General features: G+C 48.1%; 1 protein-coding gene across 2 annotated transcripts in view; it reads left to right on the top strand.

Annotated features, from left to right (window-relative positions):
- Positions 1-20,254, top strand: part of PLG (plasminogen) — a 218,913-nt gene that overhangs the window by 172,572 nt on the left and 26,087 nt on the right. Inside the window, exons 12-13 of one of the 2 annotated variants that reach the window (XM_069769519.1) lie at positions 3,756-3,904; positions 7,474-7,570. The exons of the other annotated variant lie outside the window; for it this stretch is intronic. Coding sequence (XP_069625620.1) covers positions 3,756-3,904; positions 7,474-7,570 — 246 coding nt within the window. The remainder of the gene's footprint in view (positions 1-3,755; positions 3,905-7,473; positions 7,571-20,254) is intronic. 2 annotated transcript variants of the gene reach the window in all.

Raw genomic sequence — 20,254 nt, 5'->3', positions numbered from 1 at the left:
GCCGCTGTTGGTTGGCCTACATCTTCAGTGTGTTTCTGTAACTCCACCGCGTGCCTGGTCCGCACATGTTTCCACATATTTGTGGTATTGAGGTTGCTGACATTTTTCCCTCTTTTTACTTTATGATGACACAGCTTGCATTTGACAAAACAAATGTCATCTGCAACTGTGTCAAAAAAGGACCAGGCACTGCAAGTCTTGGGAGCGCCCTTTTTGGCTTTGGAAAGAGACAGGCTCCTAACGGGTGCCAAAGTGGAGGCTACAGGCTCCGCAGTCTTCCCCCTCCCTCTCCCTCTTTGGCCCGTAAGAGGAAGCTCTTCCTCTGAGCTGCTCCCACCACCTTCCTGTTCCTCACGCCACGATGGGTCAAGGACCTCATCATCTCCACTACCCTCTGCCACCAACTGCTCCTCCTGGGTAGTCTCAGCAGCACAGTACGCACGAGAAAGCGGCACCTGAGTTTCATCATCAGATGCGTACTGCGCTGTGGTCACCGGAGGCACTGGCCCACCTGCCTCTTCAGAGTCAGAGAGAAAAAGGTGTTGGGCATCACTGCACACTGCCTCTTCTTCCATTTCTCCAATGCTGCTTGGCTGGCCCCCTGTTTCCAAGCCAAGAGATTCAGAGAACAGAAGTAGAGACGGCTCCTGTCCTGGGCTCTCTGACTGCCTGGCCAATTTGGCAGGTGGTGAAGAGACAGATGGCTGCTCTCCAGTGCTCTGTGCCTGAGAGGATGTGGCACTAACTGAAGTCGATGCCGAGGCGTTAGCTGCCATCCACCCGACAACGGCTTCAATTTGGTCTTCACGCAGCAGCGGTGCACGGCGCTCTCCGACAAAGCTGCGCATGAAGGACTGTTCCCTGCTGAAACTGAGTGACGACGAGTCACCGGCGCCCGCAGCAGGCACAGAATCACCACGTCCTCTCCCTGCTCCTCTCCCTGCTCCGCGCCCACGCCCACGTGCCTTACTCCCTGCCCTCTTCATCTTGGTTGACAGATAAAGATAAGCAGAAAAGTACTAAGGCCTTAGTGTGCTTATTCCTGTAATGCTCCTCCTAACAGGTGTAAGAAACACTAATGTTGTAAATTGTGGACTAAACTTTATTATTTTTCAAATGTGGCCTACACAAGTGTAAGTTGTGTTTGGTGAACTTAACCTTTTTTTTGGTGCAGATCGGGCTACAGAGCTAGTTTAAATCACACGGAGACCGTGCAGACAGCCGTAAACGGCGCTGCAAGGCCAAGAAACCCTCCTCTAGGTTATCCTATATAGTGTTTTTCCACTATTTAGCTGGATACAAGTGGAAAGACACTAATAGGAATTTTTTTTCTTCAAATTTTAAACTGGCTGCACTATTTGAAAAAAAGGAAATTGTTTTTCAAGGTATGAGGCAGTAACGCACCCTGAGCTGAATCCAACCGGCTATGGCTGCACACAGACTACAGGGCGAGCTGCGCTCACACAGAGACCGTGCAGACAGCCGTAAACGGCGCTGCAAGGCCCCCAAAAAAACCTCTAGGTTATCCTATGTAGTGTTTTTCCACAATTGAGCTGGAGACTGGTGGAAAGACACTAATAGGAATTTTTTTTTTTTTCAAATTTTAAACAGGCTGCACTATTTGAAAAAAAGGAAAATTTTTCTCAAGGTATGAGCCAGTAACGAACCCTGAGCTGAATCCAACCGGCTATGGCTGCACACAGACTACAGGGCGAGCTGGGCTCACACGGAGACCGTGCAGACAGCCGTAAACGGCGCTGCAAGGCCAAAAAACCCTCCTCTAGGTTATCCTATATAGTGTTTTTCCACTATTTAGCTGGATACGAGTGGAAAGACACTAATAGGAATTTTTTTTTTCAAATTTTAAACAGGCTGCACTATTTGAAAAAAAGGAAAATTTTTCTCAAGGTATGAGCCAGTAACGAACCCTGAGCTGAATCCAACCGGCTATGGCTGCACACAGACTACAGGGCGAGCTGGGCTCACACGGAGACCGTGCAGACAGCCGTAAACGGCGCTGCAAGGCCCAAAAACCCCCCTCTAGGTTATCCTATGTAGTGTTTTTCCACAATAGAGCTGGAGACTGGTGGAAAAACACTAATAGGAAATTTGAGAAAAAATGTGCAGCAGGCTGCACTAAGAGCAAAAAAGAACAACTGTGTGAGGCAGTGTGAACCCCCCCTGAGCTGAATACAACCGGGTATATGGCTGCACACAGACTACAGAGTGAGCTGCACACACACACACACACAGAGACCTTGCAGAACGCTGTTAAAACAGCGCTGCAAGGCAAGAGCAAGGTGAACAGTGAAGAACACACAGCGTTTTGCTAAATTAGCCTTTGGAAAGGAAAATAAAGCAATTAGCTAGCTCGACTGGCCCTCAGTTAGAACACAGCGTCCTGTCCCTAACTGAAATCACAGCAGAGTGAGCGCAAAATGGCGGCAGCGCTTTTTTATAGTGCAGAGTGACATCATTTCAGCAGCCAATCCCAGCCTTGCCAGTACTTACATGCCCACCATGCTAAACAGGATGTGCCCACACTTTCATTCATTCCTCATTGGCTGCTGCGTTCAATTTGAATTCTGGGAACTTCCGATTCCGGTATCCGATACGCGGGAAGTATCGGAATTCAGTATCGGAATTCCGATACCGCAAATATCGGCCGATACCCGATACTTGCGGTATCGGAATGCTCAACACTAATCCTGAAACAATTGGTAATCCATATCAATGGCAATACATAATTACAGTCATTTGACATGAGGATGAAGGTTTCAGGATTAGTTAGTGCAAAAAACGCCAAGCTGCCAGAAAAAGGATTGAAAAAACCTTAAATGATAGTGAAAAGTTGCCTTACCTAAACCCAGATGGTGGTACCACTTCCCCTACGCACGTTTCGGCAGCGTGCCTTCCTTAAGGGGAGTGGAACTAATCCTGAAACCTTCATCCTCATGTCATATGACTGTAATTACCGTATGTATTGCCATTGATATGGATTACCAATTGTTTCAGGATGCATTTATTTGTCTATGTCACAGACACTTAGTATAACATCGCCATTCCTTGCCATTTAGTTGTACTTGTACCTGCCTTGCTTGTTTTCCCAAGGTGGTGCCACTGACATCTATTTTGGCTCCTTTCATACACTCATGGCTACGTTTTTAAATAATTTTTGTTTGCTTTGTTGGGATTATTAATACATTTTCTACTGTGTTCAATATATGTTTTTTGTCTATATCCCCTATTCAGCTATGTTGACAGAAAAATAAAAAAGTCATGGCTTTTTGTCGAAGGGGAGGAAAAATCAAAAGCGCAAAAAAGTAAAATCACCTTTTTATGGTCTTCTCTCGTCTGGAAAAGCAAAATCATTTTTTCAGTCTATATCAAGATAGTTAAAGCGGTTGTCCAATATTGTCTGAAGCACAAAATAAAAACATCTACATACTGACCTCCCAGACTAGCTCTGATCTCTGAGCTGTGTTTCCCAGTGGAAGTAAGCTCTGATGAAGTAGTGAAAGCTCCAGCTGATCAGCTAACGCAGATTGATTGCAGTCATAAGGAGACATATTATGGAGATTGAAGGAGCATCACTTCTCCATGAGCTAAGTATGTATTTTTTTTAGTTCTGAACTTCAGAATGGAACTATTAAGAAGGGGTTGTCAGGTAGTGTACAGCCCTTTAATATTTTCTAAATGATGGCAAATCTCTGACGACGCTTCAAAAAATAATTCTTTGTATGCATGTCTTCCAGACTGTATGATTGGTAAAGGTCAAGACTACCGTGGCAAAAAATCTGTAACCGTGAAAGGACATACCTGCCAAGCATGGAATTCACAGACACCACATACACATTCAAGCTTTACTCCAGAAACCCACCCAAACTCTGGCTTGGATAATAATGTAAGATACACTGAGAATTGTGTAGATTGCATATAACTGTATGAATGTATGGTGTATTTCCCAAGTTTCTTATATTAATTCATCTACTTAAATGATCTGTCCATTGATTTTTCTTTCAATTTGCTTTATTCAGTCTTTATCTGTACCTTATTACTATATTCCTATATACAGTAGGTATGGAAAATATTCAGAGCTCTTTACATTTTTCACTCTTTGTTTCCTTGCAGTTTTTTGGCAAATTCAAAAAAGTTCAATTTTTTATCATTAATTTGCAAATTTATTAAAAAAGAGAAACTGATATGTCACATGGTCATAAGAATTCAGACCCTTTACTCAGTATTGAGTAGAAGCACCCTATTGAGCTAGTACCGCCATGAATCTTCTTGGGAATTATGCAACAAGTTTTTCACACCTGGATTTGGGGATCCTCTGCCATTCTTCCTTGCAGATGCTCTCCAATTCCGTCAGGTTGAATGGCGAACGTTGGTGGACAGCCATTTTCAGGTCTCTCCATAGATGTTCAATTGGGTTTAGGTCAGGTCCCTGGTTGGGCCAGTCAAGAATTTTCACAGAGTTGTTCTGAAGCCACTCCTTTGTTATTTTAGCTGTGTGCTTAGGGTCATTGTCTTGTTGGAAGGTGAACTTTTGGCCAAGTCTGAGGTCCAGAGCACTTTGGGAAAGGCTTTCATCCGGGTTATCTCTGTATTTGGCCGCATTCATGTTTCCTTCAATACCAACCAGTCGTCCTGTCCCTGCAGCTGAAAAACACTCCCATTGCATGATGCTGCCACCACCATGTTTCACTGTTGGAATTATATTGAGCAGGTGATGAGCAGTGCCTGGTTTTCTACACATATACCGCTTAGAAGTATCGCCAAAAATGTCTATCTTCTTTTCATCATACCAGAGAATCTTATTTCTCATAGTCTGGGAGTCCTTCATGTGTTTTTTTTAGCAAACTCGGGCTTTCATATGTCTTGCACTGAGGAGAGGCTTCCATCAAGCCACTCTGCCATAAAGGCCCGACTGGTGGAGGGCTGCAGTGATAGTTGACTTTGTGGAACTTTCTCCCATATCCCTACTGTATCCCTGGAGCTCAGCCACAGTGATCTAGAGGTTCTTCTTTACCCCTCTCATCAAGGCTTTTCTCCCACGATTGCTCAGCTTGGCTGGATGACCAAGTCTACGACGACTTCTGGTGGTCCCAAACTTCTTCCATTTAAGGATTATAGAGGTCACTGTGCTCTTAGGAACCTTGAGTACTGCAGAAATTCTTTTGTAACTTTGGCCAGATCTGTGCCTTGCCACAATTCTGTCTCTGAGCTCCTTAGCCAGTTCCTTTGACCTCATGATTCTCATTTGGTCTGACATGCACTGTGAGCAGTGAGGTCTTATATAGACAGGTGTGTGCTTTCCCAAATCAAGTCCTATCAGTTTAATTAAACACAGCTGGACTCAAATGGAGGAGTAGAACCATCTCAAGGAGGGTCATAAGGAAATGGACAGCATGTGACTTAAATATGAATGTCTGAGCAAAGGATCTGAATACTTATGACCATGTGATATTTCAGTGTTTCTTTTTTAAAAAATATGCAAAAATTTCTACATTTCTGTTTTTTTCAGCCAAGATGGGGTGCAGAGTGAACATTAATGAGAAAAAATGAACTTTTTTAAATTTACCAAAGGCCTGCAATGAACCAAAGAGTGAAACATTTAAAGGAGTCTGAATACTTTCCGTACTCACTGTACATATACAGTGGGGGAAATAAGTATTTAATCCCTTGCTGATTTTGTAAGTTTGCCCACTGACAAAGACATGAACAGTCTATAATTTTAAGGGTAGGCTAATTATAACATTGAAAGAATATCAAAAATAAAATCGCATTGATACGTGATATGTGGCTAGCATTTGGCTATTAGTTTTGTGTGTTTTTTCCTTGAGATTCATTGTTTATTTGGGTACAAAAAGTATAATAGAACCAAAACGGAAAATAAACATTTCATATATAGCACTGACTCACTAGTTTAAATGTCAGACCTTCATTCAGCCTTTAGCAGAGACAGATCCACACAAGCAGGTCTTTTCACCTTGCACACTCTGTGTCCAAATAATATAGCTGGACTTCCTTATTACTTTAAAATATACCATGTTGTTCGGATTATAAGACGCACTTTTGTTCCCCCAAATTTTGGTGAAAAGTGAGGGTGCATCTTTTAATCCGAATCTGTGTGCTGAGCTGCGCTGTAGAGGAGATGGGGCAGCTCTGGAGTGGTGTCAGGGGGCTGGAGTGGGCTGGCTGCCGGCTGCAGACACAGCAGGAGGTCTGGTGCTCCCGCTCATTAGCCTCATGTAATATTCACCGCACCCGCTGTCCATCACCTCGGTGCTGAAGCTGCGCGAGTTGATTCACAGGGGAGCAGCGAATATTTCATGTGCCTGAATCTCCCCCCTTCCCATCATGGATATGGCCCCCTGTCACTCTTATATACCCCCCTGTGCTGCTGACATGCACATGATGAAATAACAAACACTTAACTCACCTTCCGATGATGGCTCCATGCTCCCAGCTCCTCGGTTGCTCTTCCTGTGTCTGACTCTGTGCTGACATCCGATTATGTGATCGGCACAGCACAGTGATGACATCACTGTGTGCCCAGGTCACATGATCCGATGCCTGGGAAACAGGAAGCGCAACTGAGGAGCTGTGAGCATGGAGCCATCATCGGAAGGTGAGTTAAGTGTTTGTTAATTCATCATGTGCCTGCCAGCAGCACAGGGGGGCATGTCCCTGCCAGCACAGGGGGGGCATATTGTGACTAGGGGGGCATGTCCCTGCCAGCATAGGGGAGCATATTGTGACTGGAGGGGCATGTGCCTGCCAGAAGCACAGGGGGAGCATATTGTGACTGGGGGGCATGTCCCTGCCAGCACGGGGGGCATTTTGTGACTGGGCGGCATGTCCCTGCCAGCAGAGGGGGGCATATTGTGACTGGGGGGCATGTGCCTGCCAGCAGCACGGCGGGGCATGTCCCTGCCAGCACAGGGGGCATATTGTGACTGGGAGGCATGTGCCTGCTAGCAGCACAGGGGGACATGTTACTGCCAGCACAGGGGGGCATATTGTGACTGGGGGTCATGTGCCTGCCAGCAGTACAGGGGGGCATATAGTGACCCAGGGGGGCATGTGTCTGCCAGCAGCACAGGGGGGCATATGGTGACCAGGGGGCATGCACCTGCCAGCAGTACAGGGGGGAATATAGTGACCCAGGGGGGGCATGTGTCTGCCAGCACAGCACAGGGTGGCATATAGTGACCAGGGGGGGCATGTGCAGCACAGGGGGGGGCATGTGCCAGCTCAAGGATGGGTGTTATATAGATACCAGGATGAGGGACATATGATTTGTAAGACGGACACTGGCATTATAATACAAACCCCCATTTAGCATAAAAAAAATATTTTTTTCTCTTTTTCTTTGCCCAATTTGGGGGTGCGTCTTATAATCAGGTGCGTCTTATAAAGCGAAAAATACGGTAAAATGTATTCTGTTTTTCTCTTTCTCATATGTAGTACTGCAGAAACCCAGATGGAGACATCAATGGCCCTTGGTGCTTCGTTACAACTCCTGGATCAGTAAGCTGGGATTATTGTGATATTCCTGCCTGTGGTAAACATTTTTTCAGTTACACCAAAACTAAAGTTTCATAAAACAAGTCATATCTGCTTTGAAGTTGTTATCTGCTGTCAACTACTATTGCTTTTAACGTTCTCTTCAGCTCCTTATTGGATAGGGAATAATATTTATTACATAAAAAATGTATTTTTATATCTTAAGTAATTGCTCAGTCGCCCTTTCCCTATACAATGTCAATTCACCTTGCCGAATTTATATCTCAAGATAAGGTCATCAGGGATCGTAAAGGGGATGTAAGATAATCTATTATTTACCGTATATACTCGAGTATAAGCCGACCCGAATATAAGCCGACCCCCCTAATTTTGCCACAAAAAACTGGGAAAACTTATTGACTCGAGTATAAGCCTAGGGTGGAAATGCAGCATTTACCGGTGAATTTCAAAAATAAAAATAGCTCATTATTTCCCCATAGCTGTGCCATATAGTGCTCTGCACCATTCATATTTCCCCATAGCTGTGCCCCATACAGTGCTCTGCACCGTTCATTTTGTCCCATAGCTGTGCCCCATATACAATGCTCTGCACCGTTCATTTTGTCCCATAGCTCTGCCCCATACAGTGCTCTGCACCGTTCATTATTGTCCCATATCTGTGCCCCATATATGCTCTGCACCGTTCATTATTGCCCCATATCTGTGCCCCATATATGCTCTGCACCGTTCATTATATTGTCCCATATCTGTGCCCCATATATGCTCTGCACCGTTCATTATTGTCCCATATCTGTGCCCCATATATGCTCTGTACCGTTCATTATTGCCCCATATCTGTGCCCCATATATGCTCTGCACCTTTCATTATTGCCCCATATCTGTGCCCCATATAGTGCTCTGCACCGTTCATTATTGTCCCATATCTGTGCCCCATACATGCGCTGCACCGTTCATTATTGCCCCATATCTGTGCCCCAAATATGCTCTGCACCGTTCATTATTGCCCCATATCTGTGCCCCATATATGCTCTGCACCGTTCATTATTGTCCCATATCTGTGCCCCATATAGTGCTCGGCACCGTTCATTTTGTCCCATAGCTGTGCCCCATACAGTGCTCTGCACCATTCATACTGCCCCATAGCTGTGCCCCATACTGTGCTCGGCACCGTTCATTATTGTCCCCATATCTGTGCCCCATATATGCTCTGCACCGTTCATTATTGTCCCATATCTGTGCCCCATATATGCTCTGCACCGTTCATTATTGTCCCATAGCTGTGCCCCATACAGTGCTCTGCACCGTTCATACTGTCCCATAGCTGTGCCCCATACTGTGCTCGGCACCGTTCATTATTGTCCCATATCTGTGCCCCATATATGCTCTGCACCGTTCATTATTGCCCCATATCTGTGCCCCATATATGCTCTGCACCGTTCATTATTGTCCCATATCTGTGCCCCATATATGCTCTGCACCGTTCATTTTGTCCCATATCTGTGCCCCATATATGCTCTGCACCGTTCATTTTGTCCCATATCTGTGCCCCATATATGCTCTGCACCGTTTATTATTGTCCCATATCTGTGCCCCATATAGTGCTCGGCACCGTTCATTTTGTCCCATAGCTGTGCCCCATATACAATGCTCTACGCCGTTCATACTGCCCCATAGCTGTGCCCCATACTGTGCTCGGCACCGTTCATTATTGTCCCATATCTGTGCCCCATATATGCTCTGCACCGTTCATTATTGTCCCATATCTGTGCCCCATATATGCTCTGCACCGTTCATTTTGTCCCATATCTGTGCCCCATATATGCTCTGCACCGTTTATTATTGTCCCATATCTGTGCCCCATATAGTGCTCGGCACCGTTCATTTTGTCCCATAGCTGTGCCCCATATACAATGCTCTACGCCGTTCATGCTGCCCCATAGCTGTGCCCCATACTGTGCTCGGCACCGTTCATTATTGTCCCATATCTGTGCCCCATATAGTGCTCTGCACCGTTCATTTTGTCCCATAGATGCTCCACATAAATCTGTGCCATGGCCGCTGCTGCTGCAATAAAAAAAAAAAACACATACTCACCTTTCTTGCTTGCAGCTCCCAGCGTCCGGTCCCGGCGCCTTCATCTTCCCGGCGTCTCTGCTCTGACTGATCAGGCAGAGGGCGCCGCGCACACTATATGCGTCATCGCGCCCTCTGACCTGAACAGTCAGAGCGCAGACGCCGGGAAGTTGGAGGCGCCGGGAAGATGGAGCGACGCCCGGCGGCTGGAACGCGGACAGGTGAATATAAAATACTTACCTGGTCCCGACGTCCGGCTCCCCCTGCCGTCCCACGGTCTTCGGTGCCGCAGCCTCTTTCTCTATCAGCGGTCACCGGCACCGCTGATCAGAGAAATGAATACGCGGCTCCACCCCTATGGGAGGTGGAGCCGCCTATTCATTTTTCTAATGAGCGGTCCCACTTGACCGCTGATGAGGGGAAGAACTGCAGCACCGAAGACCGTGGGACCGCAGGGGGAGCGCCAGGATCGCCAGGACTAGGTAAGTATGCCTCAGCGCCCTCACCCCCTCACCCGCCGACCCTGCCGCCCACCTTGACTCGAGTATAAGCCGAGAGGGGCACTTTCAGCCCAAAAATTTGGGCTGAAAATCTTGGCTTATACTCGAGTATATACGGTAATTCAGATTCTTACGTTAAATGTTTTTGATAAAATGCTTTTTTGCTTGTGCTTTCTGTGTGTGTGTGTATATATATATATATATATATATATATATATATTTTGCATAAAATAAGTATTTGACACATTAGAAAGACAGAACTTAATATTTGGTGCAATTACAGAGGTCAGACGTTTCCTGTAGTTCTTGACCAAGTTTGCACACATATATATGAATATATACAGCTCTGGCAAAAATTAAGAGACCACAGCAAAATTATCAGTTTCTCTGATTTTCTTCTTCATAGCTATATTTTTGAGTAAAATGTAAATTGTTCTTTTATTCTATAAACTTCTGACAACGTCTCCAAATTTCCAAGCAATAACTTTTGTATTTTTTTTTCTAAAGGAGAAATGGTCAAAATTAAAAAACAAACAGTGCTTTCAGACCTAAAATAATGAAAAGAAAACAAGTTCATAATCATTTGGAATCAACCATACTAATGTTTTAACTCAGGAAGAGTTCAGAAATCAATATTTTGTGGAATAACCATGATATTTAATCACAGCTTTCATTTGTCTTGGCATGCTTTCCACCAGTCTTTCACACTGCTTCTGGCGCAAAAATGTAAGCAGTTCTTCTTTGTTTGATGGCTTGTGACTATCCATCATCCTCTTGATTACATTTCAGAGGTTTTAATGGGTCCAGGTCTGGAGATTGGGTTGCCCATGACAGGGTTTTGATGTGGTGGTCTCTGAAATTTTTGCCAGAGCTGTATCTATGCACCAAAATGGTGCATATATCACAAAATGGTTCCTTTGCAACTTACAACTAATTCCACAAAAACAAGCCAACATGTAGCTATGTCAGCAGAAAACTAAAGAAGTAATGACTCATAGAATGTGATAATGAAAATACAAAAAAAGTTTGAGCTAGTGTAAGGAAGTGAAGATGCTGTGCTGAAAAAATGCATTTAGTTGTTTTGCACATTTACTGCATTGCATGTTTAGTAATGTGCATTGTCATTTGATGAAGTTATAGTCTGCCCAAGAATAAGTACCGTAGTAAGTAGGGATAGACATTTAATAGTTGGGACTAGCCAAGAATGACGGGAGCCATGCTGGGGCACAGGAGACTACTTTATTATTATTATTATTATTTATTTATATAGCACCATTAAGTCCATGGTGCTGTACATGAGAAGGGGTTATATCAAAATACAAATATCACTTACAGTAAACAAAACTAACAATGACAGACTGATACAGAGGGGCGAGGACCCTGCCCTTGCGGGCTTACATTCTACAGGATTATGGGGAAGGAGACAGTAGGTCGAGGGTTGCAGTAGCTCCGATGGTGTTGAGGTGGCCGTGTGGTCTTTACAGGCTGTAAGCTTCCTTGAAGAGGTGGGTTTTCAGGTTTCGTTTGAAGGATCCAAAAGTAGTGATGTGTTGGGGCACTGAATTCCAGAGGATGGGTGATATTCTGGAGAAGTCTTGGAGGCGATTGATTGAGGAGTAGTGTTGAGCATTCCGATACCGCAAGTATCGGGTATCGGCCGATATTTGCGGTATCGGAATTCCGATACTGAATTCCGATACTTCCCGCGTATCGGATACCGGAATCGGAAGTTCCCAGAATTCAAATTGAACGCAGCAGCCAATGAGGAATGAATGAAAGTGTGGGCACATCCTGTTTAGCATGGTGGGCATGTAAGTACTGGCAAGGCTTGGATTGGCTGCTGAAATGATGTCACTCTGCACTATAAAAAAGCGCTGCCGCCATTTTGCGCTCACTCTGCTGTGATTTCAGTTAGGGACAGGACGCTGTGTTCTAACTGAGGGCCAGTTGAGCTAGCTAATTGCTTTATTTTCCTTTCCAAAGGCTAATTTAGCAAAACGCTGTGTGTTCTTCACTGTTCACCTTGCTCTTGCCTTGCAGCGCTGTTTTAACAGCGTTCTGCAAGGTCTCTGTGTGTGTGTGTGTGCAGCTCACTCTGTAGTCTGTGTGCAGCCATATACCCGGTTGTATTCAGCTCAGGGGGGGTTCACACTGCCTCACACAGTTGTTCTTTTTTGCTCTTAGTGCAGCCTGCTGCACATTTTTTCTCAAATTTCCTATTAGTGTTTTTCCACCAGTCTCCAGCTCTATTGTGGAAAAACACTACATAGGATAACCTAGAGGGGGGTTTTTGGGCCTTGCAGCGCCGTTTACGGCTGTCTGCACGGTCTCCGTGTGAGCCCAGCTCGCCCTGTAGTCTGTGTGCAGCCATAGCCGGTTGGATTCAGCTCAGGGTTCGTTACTGGCTCATACCTTGAGAAAAATTTTCCTTTTTTTCAAATAGTGCAGCCTGTTTAAAATTTGAAAAAAAAAATTCCTATTAGTGTCTTTCCACTCGTATCCAGCTAAATAGTGGAAAAACACTATATAGGATAACCTAGAGGAGGGTTTTTTGGCCTTGCAGCGCCGTTTACGGCTGTCTGCACGGTCTCCGTGTGAGCCCAGCTCGCCCTGTAGTCTGTGTGCAGCCATAGCCGGTTGGATTCAGCTCAGGGTTCGTTACTGGCTCATACCTTGAGAAAAATTTTCCTTTTTTTCAAATAGTGCAGCCTGTTTAAAATTTGAAAAAAAAAATTCCTATTAGTGTCTTTCCACTCGTATCCAGCTAAATAGTGGAAAAACACTATATAGGATAACCTAGAGGAGGGTTTTTTGGCCTTGCAGCGCCGTTTACGGCTGTCTGCACGGTCTCCGTGTGAGCCCAGCTCGCCCTGTAGTCTGTGTGCAGCCATAGCCGGTTGGATTCAGCTCAGGGTTCGTTACTGGCTCATACCTTGAGAAAAATTTTCCTTTTTTTCAAATAGTGCAGCCTGTTTAAAATTTGAAAAAAAAAATTCCTATTAGTGTCTTTCCACTCGTATCCAGCTAAATAGTGGAAAAACACTATATAGGATAACCTAGAGGAGGGTTTTTTGGCCTTGCAGCGCCGTTTACGGCTGTCTGCACGGTCTCCGTGTGAGCCCAGCTCGCCCTGTAGTCTGTGTGCAGCCATAGCCGGTTGGATTCAGCTCAGGGTGCGTTACTGCCTCATACCTTGAAAAACAATTTCCTTTTTTTCAAATAGTGCAGCCAGTTTAAAATTTGAAAAAAAAAATTCCTATTAGTGTCTTTCCACTTGTATCCAGCTAAATAGTGGAAAAACACTATATAGGATAACCTAGAGGAGGGTTTCTTGGCCTTGCAGCGCCGTTTACGGCTGTCTGCACGGTCTCCGTGTGATTTAAACTAGCTCTGTAGCCCGATCTGCACCAAAAAAAAGGTTAAGTTCACCAAACACAACTTACACTTGTGTAGGCCACATTTGAAAAATAATAAAGTTTAGTCCACAATTTACAACATTAGTGTTTCTTACACCTGTTAGGAGGAGCATTACAGGAATAAGCACACTAAGGCCTTAGTACTTTTCTGCTTATCTTTATCTGTCAACCAAGATGAAGAGGGCAGGGAGTAAGGCACGTGGGCGTGGGCGCGGAGCAGGGAGAGGAGCAGGGAGAGGACGTGGTGATTCTGTGCCTGCTGCGGGCGCCGGTGACTCGTCGTCACTCAGTTTCAGCAGGGAACAGTCCTTCATGCGCAGCTTTGTCGGAGAGCGCCGTGCACCGCTGCTGCGTGAAGACCAAATTGAAGCCGTTGTCGGGTGGATGGCAGCTAACGCCTCGGCATCGACTTCAGTTAGTGCCACATCCTCTCAGGCACAGAGCACTGGAGAGCAGCCATCTGTCTCTTCACCACCTGCCAAATTGGCCAGGCAGTCAGAGAGCCCAGGACAGGAGCCGTCTCTACTTCTGTTCTCTGAATCTCTTGGCTTGGAAACAGGGGGCCAGCCAAGCAGCATTGGAGAAATGGAAGAAGAGGCAGTGTGCAGTGATGCCCAACACCTTTTTCTCTCTGACTCTGAAGAGGCAGGTGGGCCAGTGCCTCCGGTGACCACAGCGCAGTACGCATCTGATGATGAAACTCAGGTGCCGCTTTCTCGTGCGTACTGTGCTGCTGAGACTACCCAGGAGGAGCAGTTGGTGGCAGAGGGTAGTGGAGATGATGAGGTCCTTGACCCATCGTGGCGTGAGGAACAGGAAGGTGGTGGGAGCAGCTCAGAGGAAGAGCTTCCTCTTACGGGCCAAAGAGGGAGAGGGAGGGGGAAGACTGCGGAGCCTGTAGCCTCCACTTTGGCACCCGTTAGGAGCCTGTCTCTTTCCAAAGCCAAAAAGGGCGCTCCCAAGACTTGCAGTGCCTGGTCCTTTTTTGACACAGTTGCAGATGACATTTGTTTTGTCAAATGCAAGCTGTGTCATCATAAAGTAAAAAGAGGGAAAAATGTCAGCAACCTCAATACCACAAATATGTGGAAACATGTGCGGACCAGGCACGCGGTGGAGTTACAGAAACACACTGAAGATGTAGGCCAACCAACAGCGGCAGCTACCACCTCTTCAGCTCGTGTTGCCTCTTCCTCCAGCTCACGCACAGCTGGTTTGGCTTCCTCCCAGAGACCTTGTGTAATTCCACCCACAGCACCACCTTCCCAGTCATCCTCACACTCCCAGTCTACTCTACAGCCATCGGTAGTACAGGCATGGGAGAAAAGGCGGGCATTCTCGGCCAACCACCCCCGAGCACAGGCTCTGAATGCAGGCATTGCCAAACTGTTGTCCCTGGAAATGCTCTCGTTCAGGCTGGTGGAGACTGACAGCTTCCGTGACTTGATGGCATTGGCAGTCCCACAGTACAAGGTGCCCAGCCGCTTTTACTTCAGCAGGCAGGCTGTCCCTGCCCTGCACAGGCATGTTGAGGCAAACATAAAACATGCGCTACTGAACGCCGTCAGTAGCAAGGTCCACCTCACCACCGATGCGTGGACCAGTCAGCATGGACAGGGGCGATATGTTTCCCTCACTGCCCATTGGGTTAATGTTGTTGAGCCAGGTACAGATCGTGCGAGTGGCGCAGGACGTGTCCTGCCCACTCCAAGGATTGCAGGAATCCAGTCTGTACGCATCGACTCCTCCTCTTACACCAGTTCCTCTGATTCCTCTCTGCAGGATCCGTCACAGTCCACCCCCACATGGACCCGTGAACGTTTACCTATGACCGACATGAGCACAGCCGTGGCCAAACGTCAGCAGGCCGTCTTGAAACTAGTTTCATTGGGGCATCGAAGCCACACAGCGCAGGAGCTCTGGAATGCCATAAAGCAGGAGAGCGATGTGTGGTTACTGCCAGCGAATCTCCAGCCAGGCATGGTAGTGTGTGACAATGGCCGAAATCTGGTGGCAGCTTTGGCCCTTGGCAACCTCACTCACATCCCATGTCTGGCACATGTGCTCAATTTGGTTGTGCAGAGTTTTCTGAGGGACTATCCGGATCTTGATGCCCTGCTGCACAAGGTCCGCCTAGAGTGTGCTCACTTGCGGCGTTCCAGCTTGGCCAGATCCCGCATTGCTGCTCTGCAGCGCCGATTCCGCCTTCCGGAACACCGCATCATATGTGACCTACCTACCCGGTGGAATTCCACGTTACATATGTTGGAGCGGTTGTGTGAGCAGCAGCAAGCAGTTATGGAGTACCAGCTGCATCAGGCGCAAAGAAGTCGCAGTCAGCGCCGATCAGACTTCACAACCACAGAGTGGGCCACTATGAAGGACGTCTGCCAGGTTTTGCGTCCTTTTGATTATTCCACGCGGATGGCAAGTGCAGATGATGCACTAGTCAGCATGACTGTCCCCCTTATCTGCCTGCTTCAGCAAACTTTGCAAGGGTTAAGGGATGATGTGGTGGAAGAGGTGGAGGATGAGGAGTCACCTTTTCCATCAGCTTCTGGAGAGTCAGCGCCACGTGGTTCCTCACAAAGGGGTACGCAGGGGCCAATTTGTGAGGAGGATGAGGAGGAGTCAATGGAGGAGGAAGAGCTCCGTCCAGAGGAGGGAGCGACACAATTGTCCAGTGGTCAGTGTGTACAGCGAGGGTGGGGTGATGACGAGCGGGCAGAGATCATGTCTCAAGCAGGGGACAGCGTTTCTGGGCCGGTTGGCACTCTGCAGCACATGGTGGATTTCATGCTGCAGTGCCTGAGAAACGACCGCCGCATCGACCACATTCTCAACATGCCTGATTATTGGGTGTTCACCCTCCTCGATCCTCGCTACCGGGACAACGTCCAAAACCTCATCCCTGCGTTGACCCGGGAGCGTAAATTGCGGGAGTACCACGACACACTGGTGAATTCCATCATCTTCTCCTGTCCAACTGAGAGGAGTGCTGCTAGTGCTTTACAAAGCAGCTCAGTGCGTCGAGGCAGTGGGGGAGGCTCTGCCCAAAGAGGGAGCAGAAGCAGTGCCTCTGCCCAAGGCAAGCCCAGTATGGCACAACTCTGGCACACTTTTGTGTGCCCGCCCCAAATGTCTACACCATCACCGGCGGCTCCAGTCAGCAGGAGGCAACGGTTCCGTCAGATGGTGACAGACTACATGGCTTGCCCTCTTACTGTACTCCCAGACGGCTCTTCCCCGTTCAAGTTTTGGGTCTCTAAGCTGGATACATGGCCAGAGCTAAGCCAGTATGCATTGGAGGTGCTGGCTTGCCCTGCGGCTAGTGTCTTATCGGAACGTGTCTTTAGTGCCGCAGGTGGTGTACTAACAGACCGTCGCATGCGACTATCCTCCGATAACGTTGACCGGCTTACTTTCCTGAAAATGAACCAGGCCTGGATCTCGCAGGAATTTGCCACTCCTCTGCCTGATTAAGTAATTGGGTGTCATCCAGGTCTCCTGCTGTGTTCATCTTTCTACCACCTGAACTGCTATTCCTGGGCTCCAACACCGCCAGTTGCGGCTCAGAAGTGCAGGCTGCACAGTAAAAACATACGACCCAGTGTTATTGGGTTTCAGTAACGTCAGCTGATCCCCAGCTGTGTAGCCGGCAATGTGTCCTGCGACCGCCACGCTGGCACAACAACCTAAATGTAAGGGAACCTGTCCCCCCCCCCCCCCCCCGTCGTTTGTTACTGAAAGAGCCATCTTGTGCAGCAGTAATGCTGCACAAGGAAAAGGTAGCTCTTTTTTTTTAGCTCTTTGCACACGCAGAACTTAACACTTATAAAATGTGTTCACTGATACCGTTATACCGTCCCGGAGCTGGGACTTTCCTTCGTAATGTGACGCAGCACAGCCGTCATTCCTACCCCCTTGGTGCCATGCGCTGCCTCCTCAGCGTTGTTTTAAGCTGTCACGGAGCCTGCGCTGTTCTGTTATCCCTTGGGCATGCCCTATTTGCGCTGCCTGTCTTCTGACATAATTTGGTGTCAGGCTGGCTGCGCCTGTGCGGCCGCGGTGCCCGAGATCCCGCCTCGCAGTGTCTTCTGATTGAGTCACACTGCGGGCCTGGGATCCATGGGCATGCGCAGTGCATATCTTCCCCTCGGGCTCTCGCTCATTTCCCTCCGCCTTCTTTAGACTGTGCGCCGTCAGCTGATCCCTAGCATGCCACGGCCGTGACACCGCACAGTCTGAAGAAGAGGGAAGGAGGGGAGTGAGAGTCGAGGTTATGCACTGTGCATGCCCATGGTTCCAAGGCCCGCAGTGGGATTACGTTAGATGAGACTGCGAGGTGGGATCTGGAGCAGCGTGGACGCACAGGCACTGACAGCCTGACACCAAATTATGTCAGAAGACAGGCAGCGCTAATTGGGCATGGCCAAGGGCTAACAGAACAGCGCAGGCTCCGTGGCAGCTTAAAACAACGCTGAGGAGGCAGCGCACGGCATCAAGGGGATAGGAATGACAGCTGTGCTGTGTCCCATTACGAAGGAAATTCGCACCTCCGGAACGGTTTAACGGTATAAAGGGACACATTTTTAGTGTTTACTTCGGTGTTTGCAAGGAGCATAATTAAAAGAGCAACCTTTTCCTTTTGCATCCTTAGTGCTGCACAACATGGCTCTTTCAGCTACAAACGTCTTGGGGGGGGGGGGGTTAAAGGTTTCCTTTCAACTTGCTCCAATCAGGCTTCGGCCTACACTCTGTTCCTCTGCTCCTCCTGCTGTCCCTGGGCTCTAACACCGCCAGTTGGTGCCTGGAAGTGCTGTGTGCACAGTCAACAGTCGCTCCTCTGTTATTGGGGTTCAGTAACGTCAGCTGATCCCCAGCTGTGTGTGCGGCAATACCTCCAATCTGCTCCTCCTGCTGTCCCTGGGCTCTAACACCGCCAGTTGGTGCCTGGAAGTGCTGTGTGCACAGTCAACAGTCGCTCCTCTGTTATTGGGGTTCAGTAACGTCAGCTGATCCCCAGCTGTGTATCCGGCAACGTGTCATGCGACCGCCACGCTGGCACAACTAAAATGTAAGGGGACCTGTCCCCCCCCCCCCCTAGGCGTTTGTTACTGAAAGAGCCACCATGTGCAGCACTAATACTGCACAAGGGAAAGGTCGCTCTTGAAATTATGCTCCTTGCAAACGCTGAACTACACACTCATGTAATGTGTCCCCTCACACCGTCCAACCGTCCCGGAGGTGGGACTTTCCTTTGTAATGTGACACAGCACAGCCGTCATTGCTACCCCCTTGGCACCGTGCGCTGCCTCCTTAGCGTTGTTTGATTCCGTCATGGACCCTGCGCTGTTATGTTATCCCTTGGCCATGCACAGTTTGCGCTGCCCGTCCTCTGACATCATTTGTTGTCGTCCTGGCTGCGCCTGTGCGTCCACGCTGCCCGAAATCACACCTCGCAGTGTCGTCTAATGTGATCCCACAGTGGGCCTGGTATCCATGGCCATGCGCAGTGCATATACTAGCCTCTCACTCCCCTTCTTCACGCTTCTTCAGACTAGGCGGCGTCAGCTGATCCCTAATAGCATGCCACGGCCGTGACGCCGCACAGTCTGAAGAAGCAGGAAGGAGGTGAGTGAGAGGCGATGATATGCACTGCGCATGCCCATGGATCCCTGGCCCGCAGTGGGACTACATTAGATGACACTGCAAGGTTGGATCTCGGGCAGCTTGGACGCACAGGCACTGCCAGCCTGACACCTACATGATGTCAGAAGACGGGCACCGCTAACTGTGCATGGCCAAGGGATAACATTACAGTGCGGGCTCCGTGACAGAACCAAACAACGTTGAGGAGGTGGTGCCCGGCACCAAGGGGGTTGGAATGACGGCTGTGCTGTGTCACATTACAAAGGAAAGTCCCACTTCCGGGATGGTTTGACGGTGTGAGGGGACACATTATATGAGTGTGTACTTCAGCGTTTGCAAGGAGCATAATTTTCGGAGCCACCATTTTCCATGTGCAGTATTACTGCTGTACAAGATGGCTCTTTCAGCAACAAATGCCTGGGGGGGGGGGTTAAAGGTTCCCTTTCAACTTGCTCCACTGCAGGCTTCGGCCTACACTCTGCTCCTCTTTGATTCCCTGGGTTTCAACACTGTCAGTTGCCACCTGGAAGTGTTGTCTACACAGAAAAAAACACTAGGTGATGTGTCAGTGGGGTTCAGCACCGCCAGCTGTTCCCCTGCTGTGTAGTCGGCAACGTGTCCAGCACAAGCCACGCTGGCACAACAGAACAAAAGCTGCCACCAGTGCAGGCTTCGGCCTACACTCTGCTCCTCTCCTCCTCCTGCTGACCCTGGGCTCAAACACCGCTAGTTTTTGCCCGGAAGTGCTAGCTGCACAGAGAAAAACACCAGCCAATGTGTTAGTGGGGTTCAGCAACGCCAGCTGTTCCCCTGCTGTGTAGCCGGCAACGTGACCTGCAAACGCCATGCAGGCACAGGAACTGAAATTAAAAGGGAACCTGGCCCCACCCCCCCAGGTGTTTCTATGTATAACAGCCACCTAGTACAGCAGTACTGCTGCATTTGTACAAGGTGGCTGACTTTTTCTCCTTGCCCACGTGGAACTCAACACGTACAAAATGTGTCTCATTGAGACCATTCCACTGTCCCTGAGGTGTGACTTTCCTTTGTAATGATACGCAGCACCCCCCTTGGTAGCGT

This window comes from Ranitomeya imitator, chromosome 5 (assembly GCF_032444005.1).
Source record: "Ranitomeya imitator isolate aRanImi1 chromosome 5, aRanImi1.pri, whole genome shotgun sequence".
In the NCBI taxonomy this organism is placed as follows: Eukaryota; Metazoa; Chordata; class Amphibia; order Anura; family Dendrobatidae; genus Ranitomeya; species Ranitomeya imitator.
This window is presented reverse-complemented; position numbering and strand designations above follow the sequence as displayed.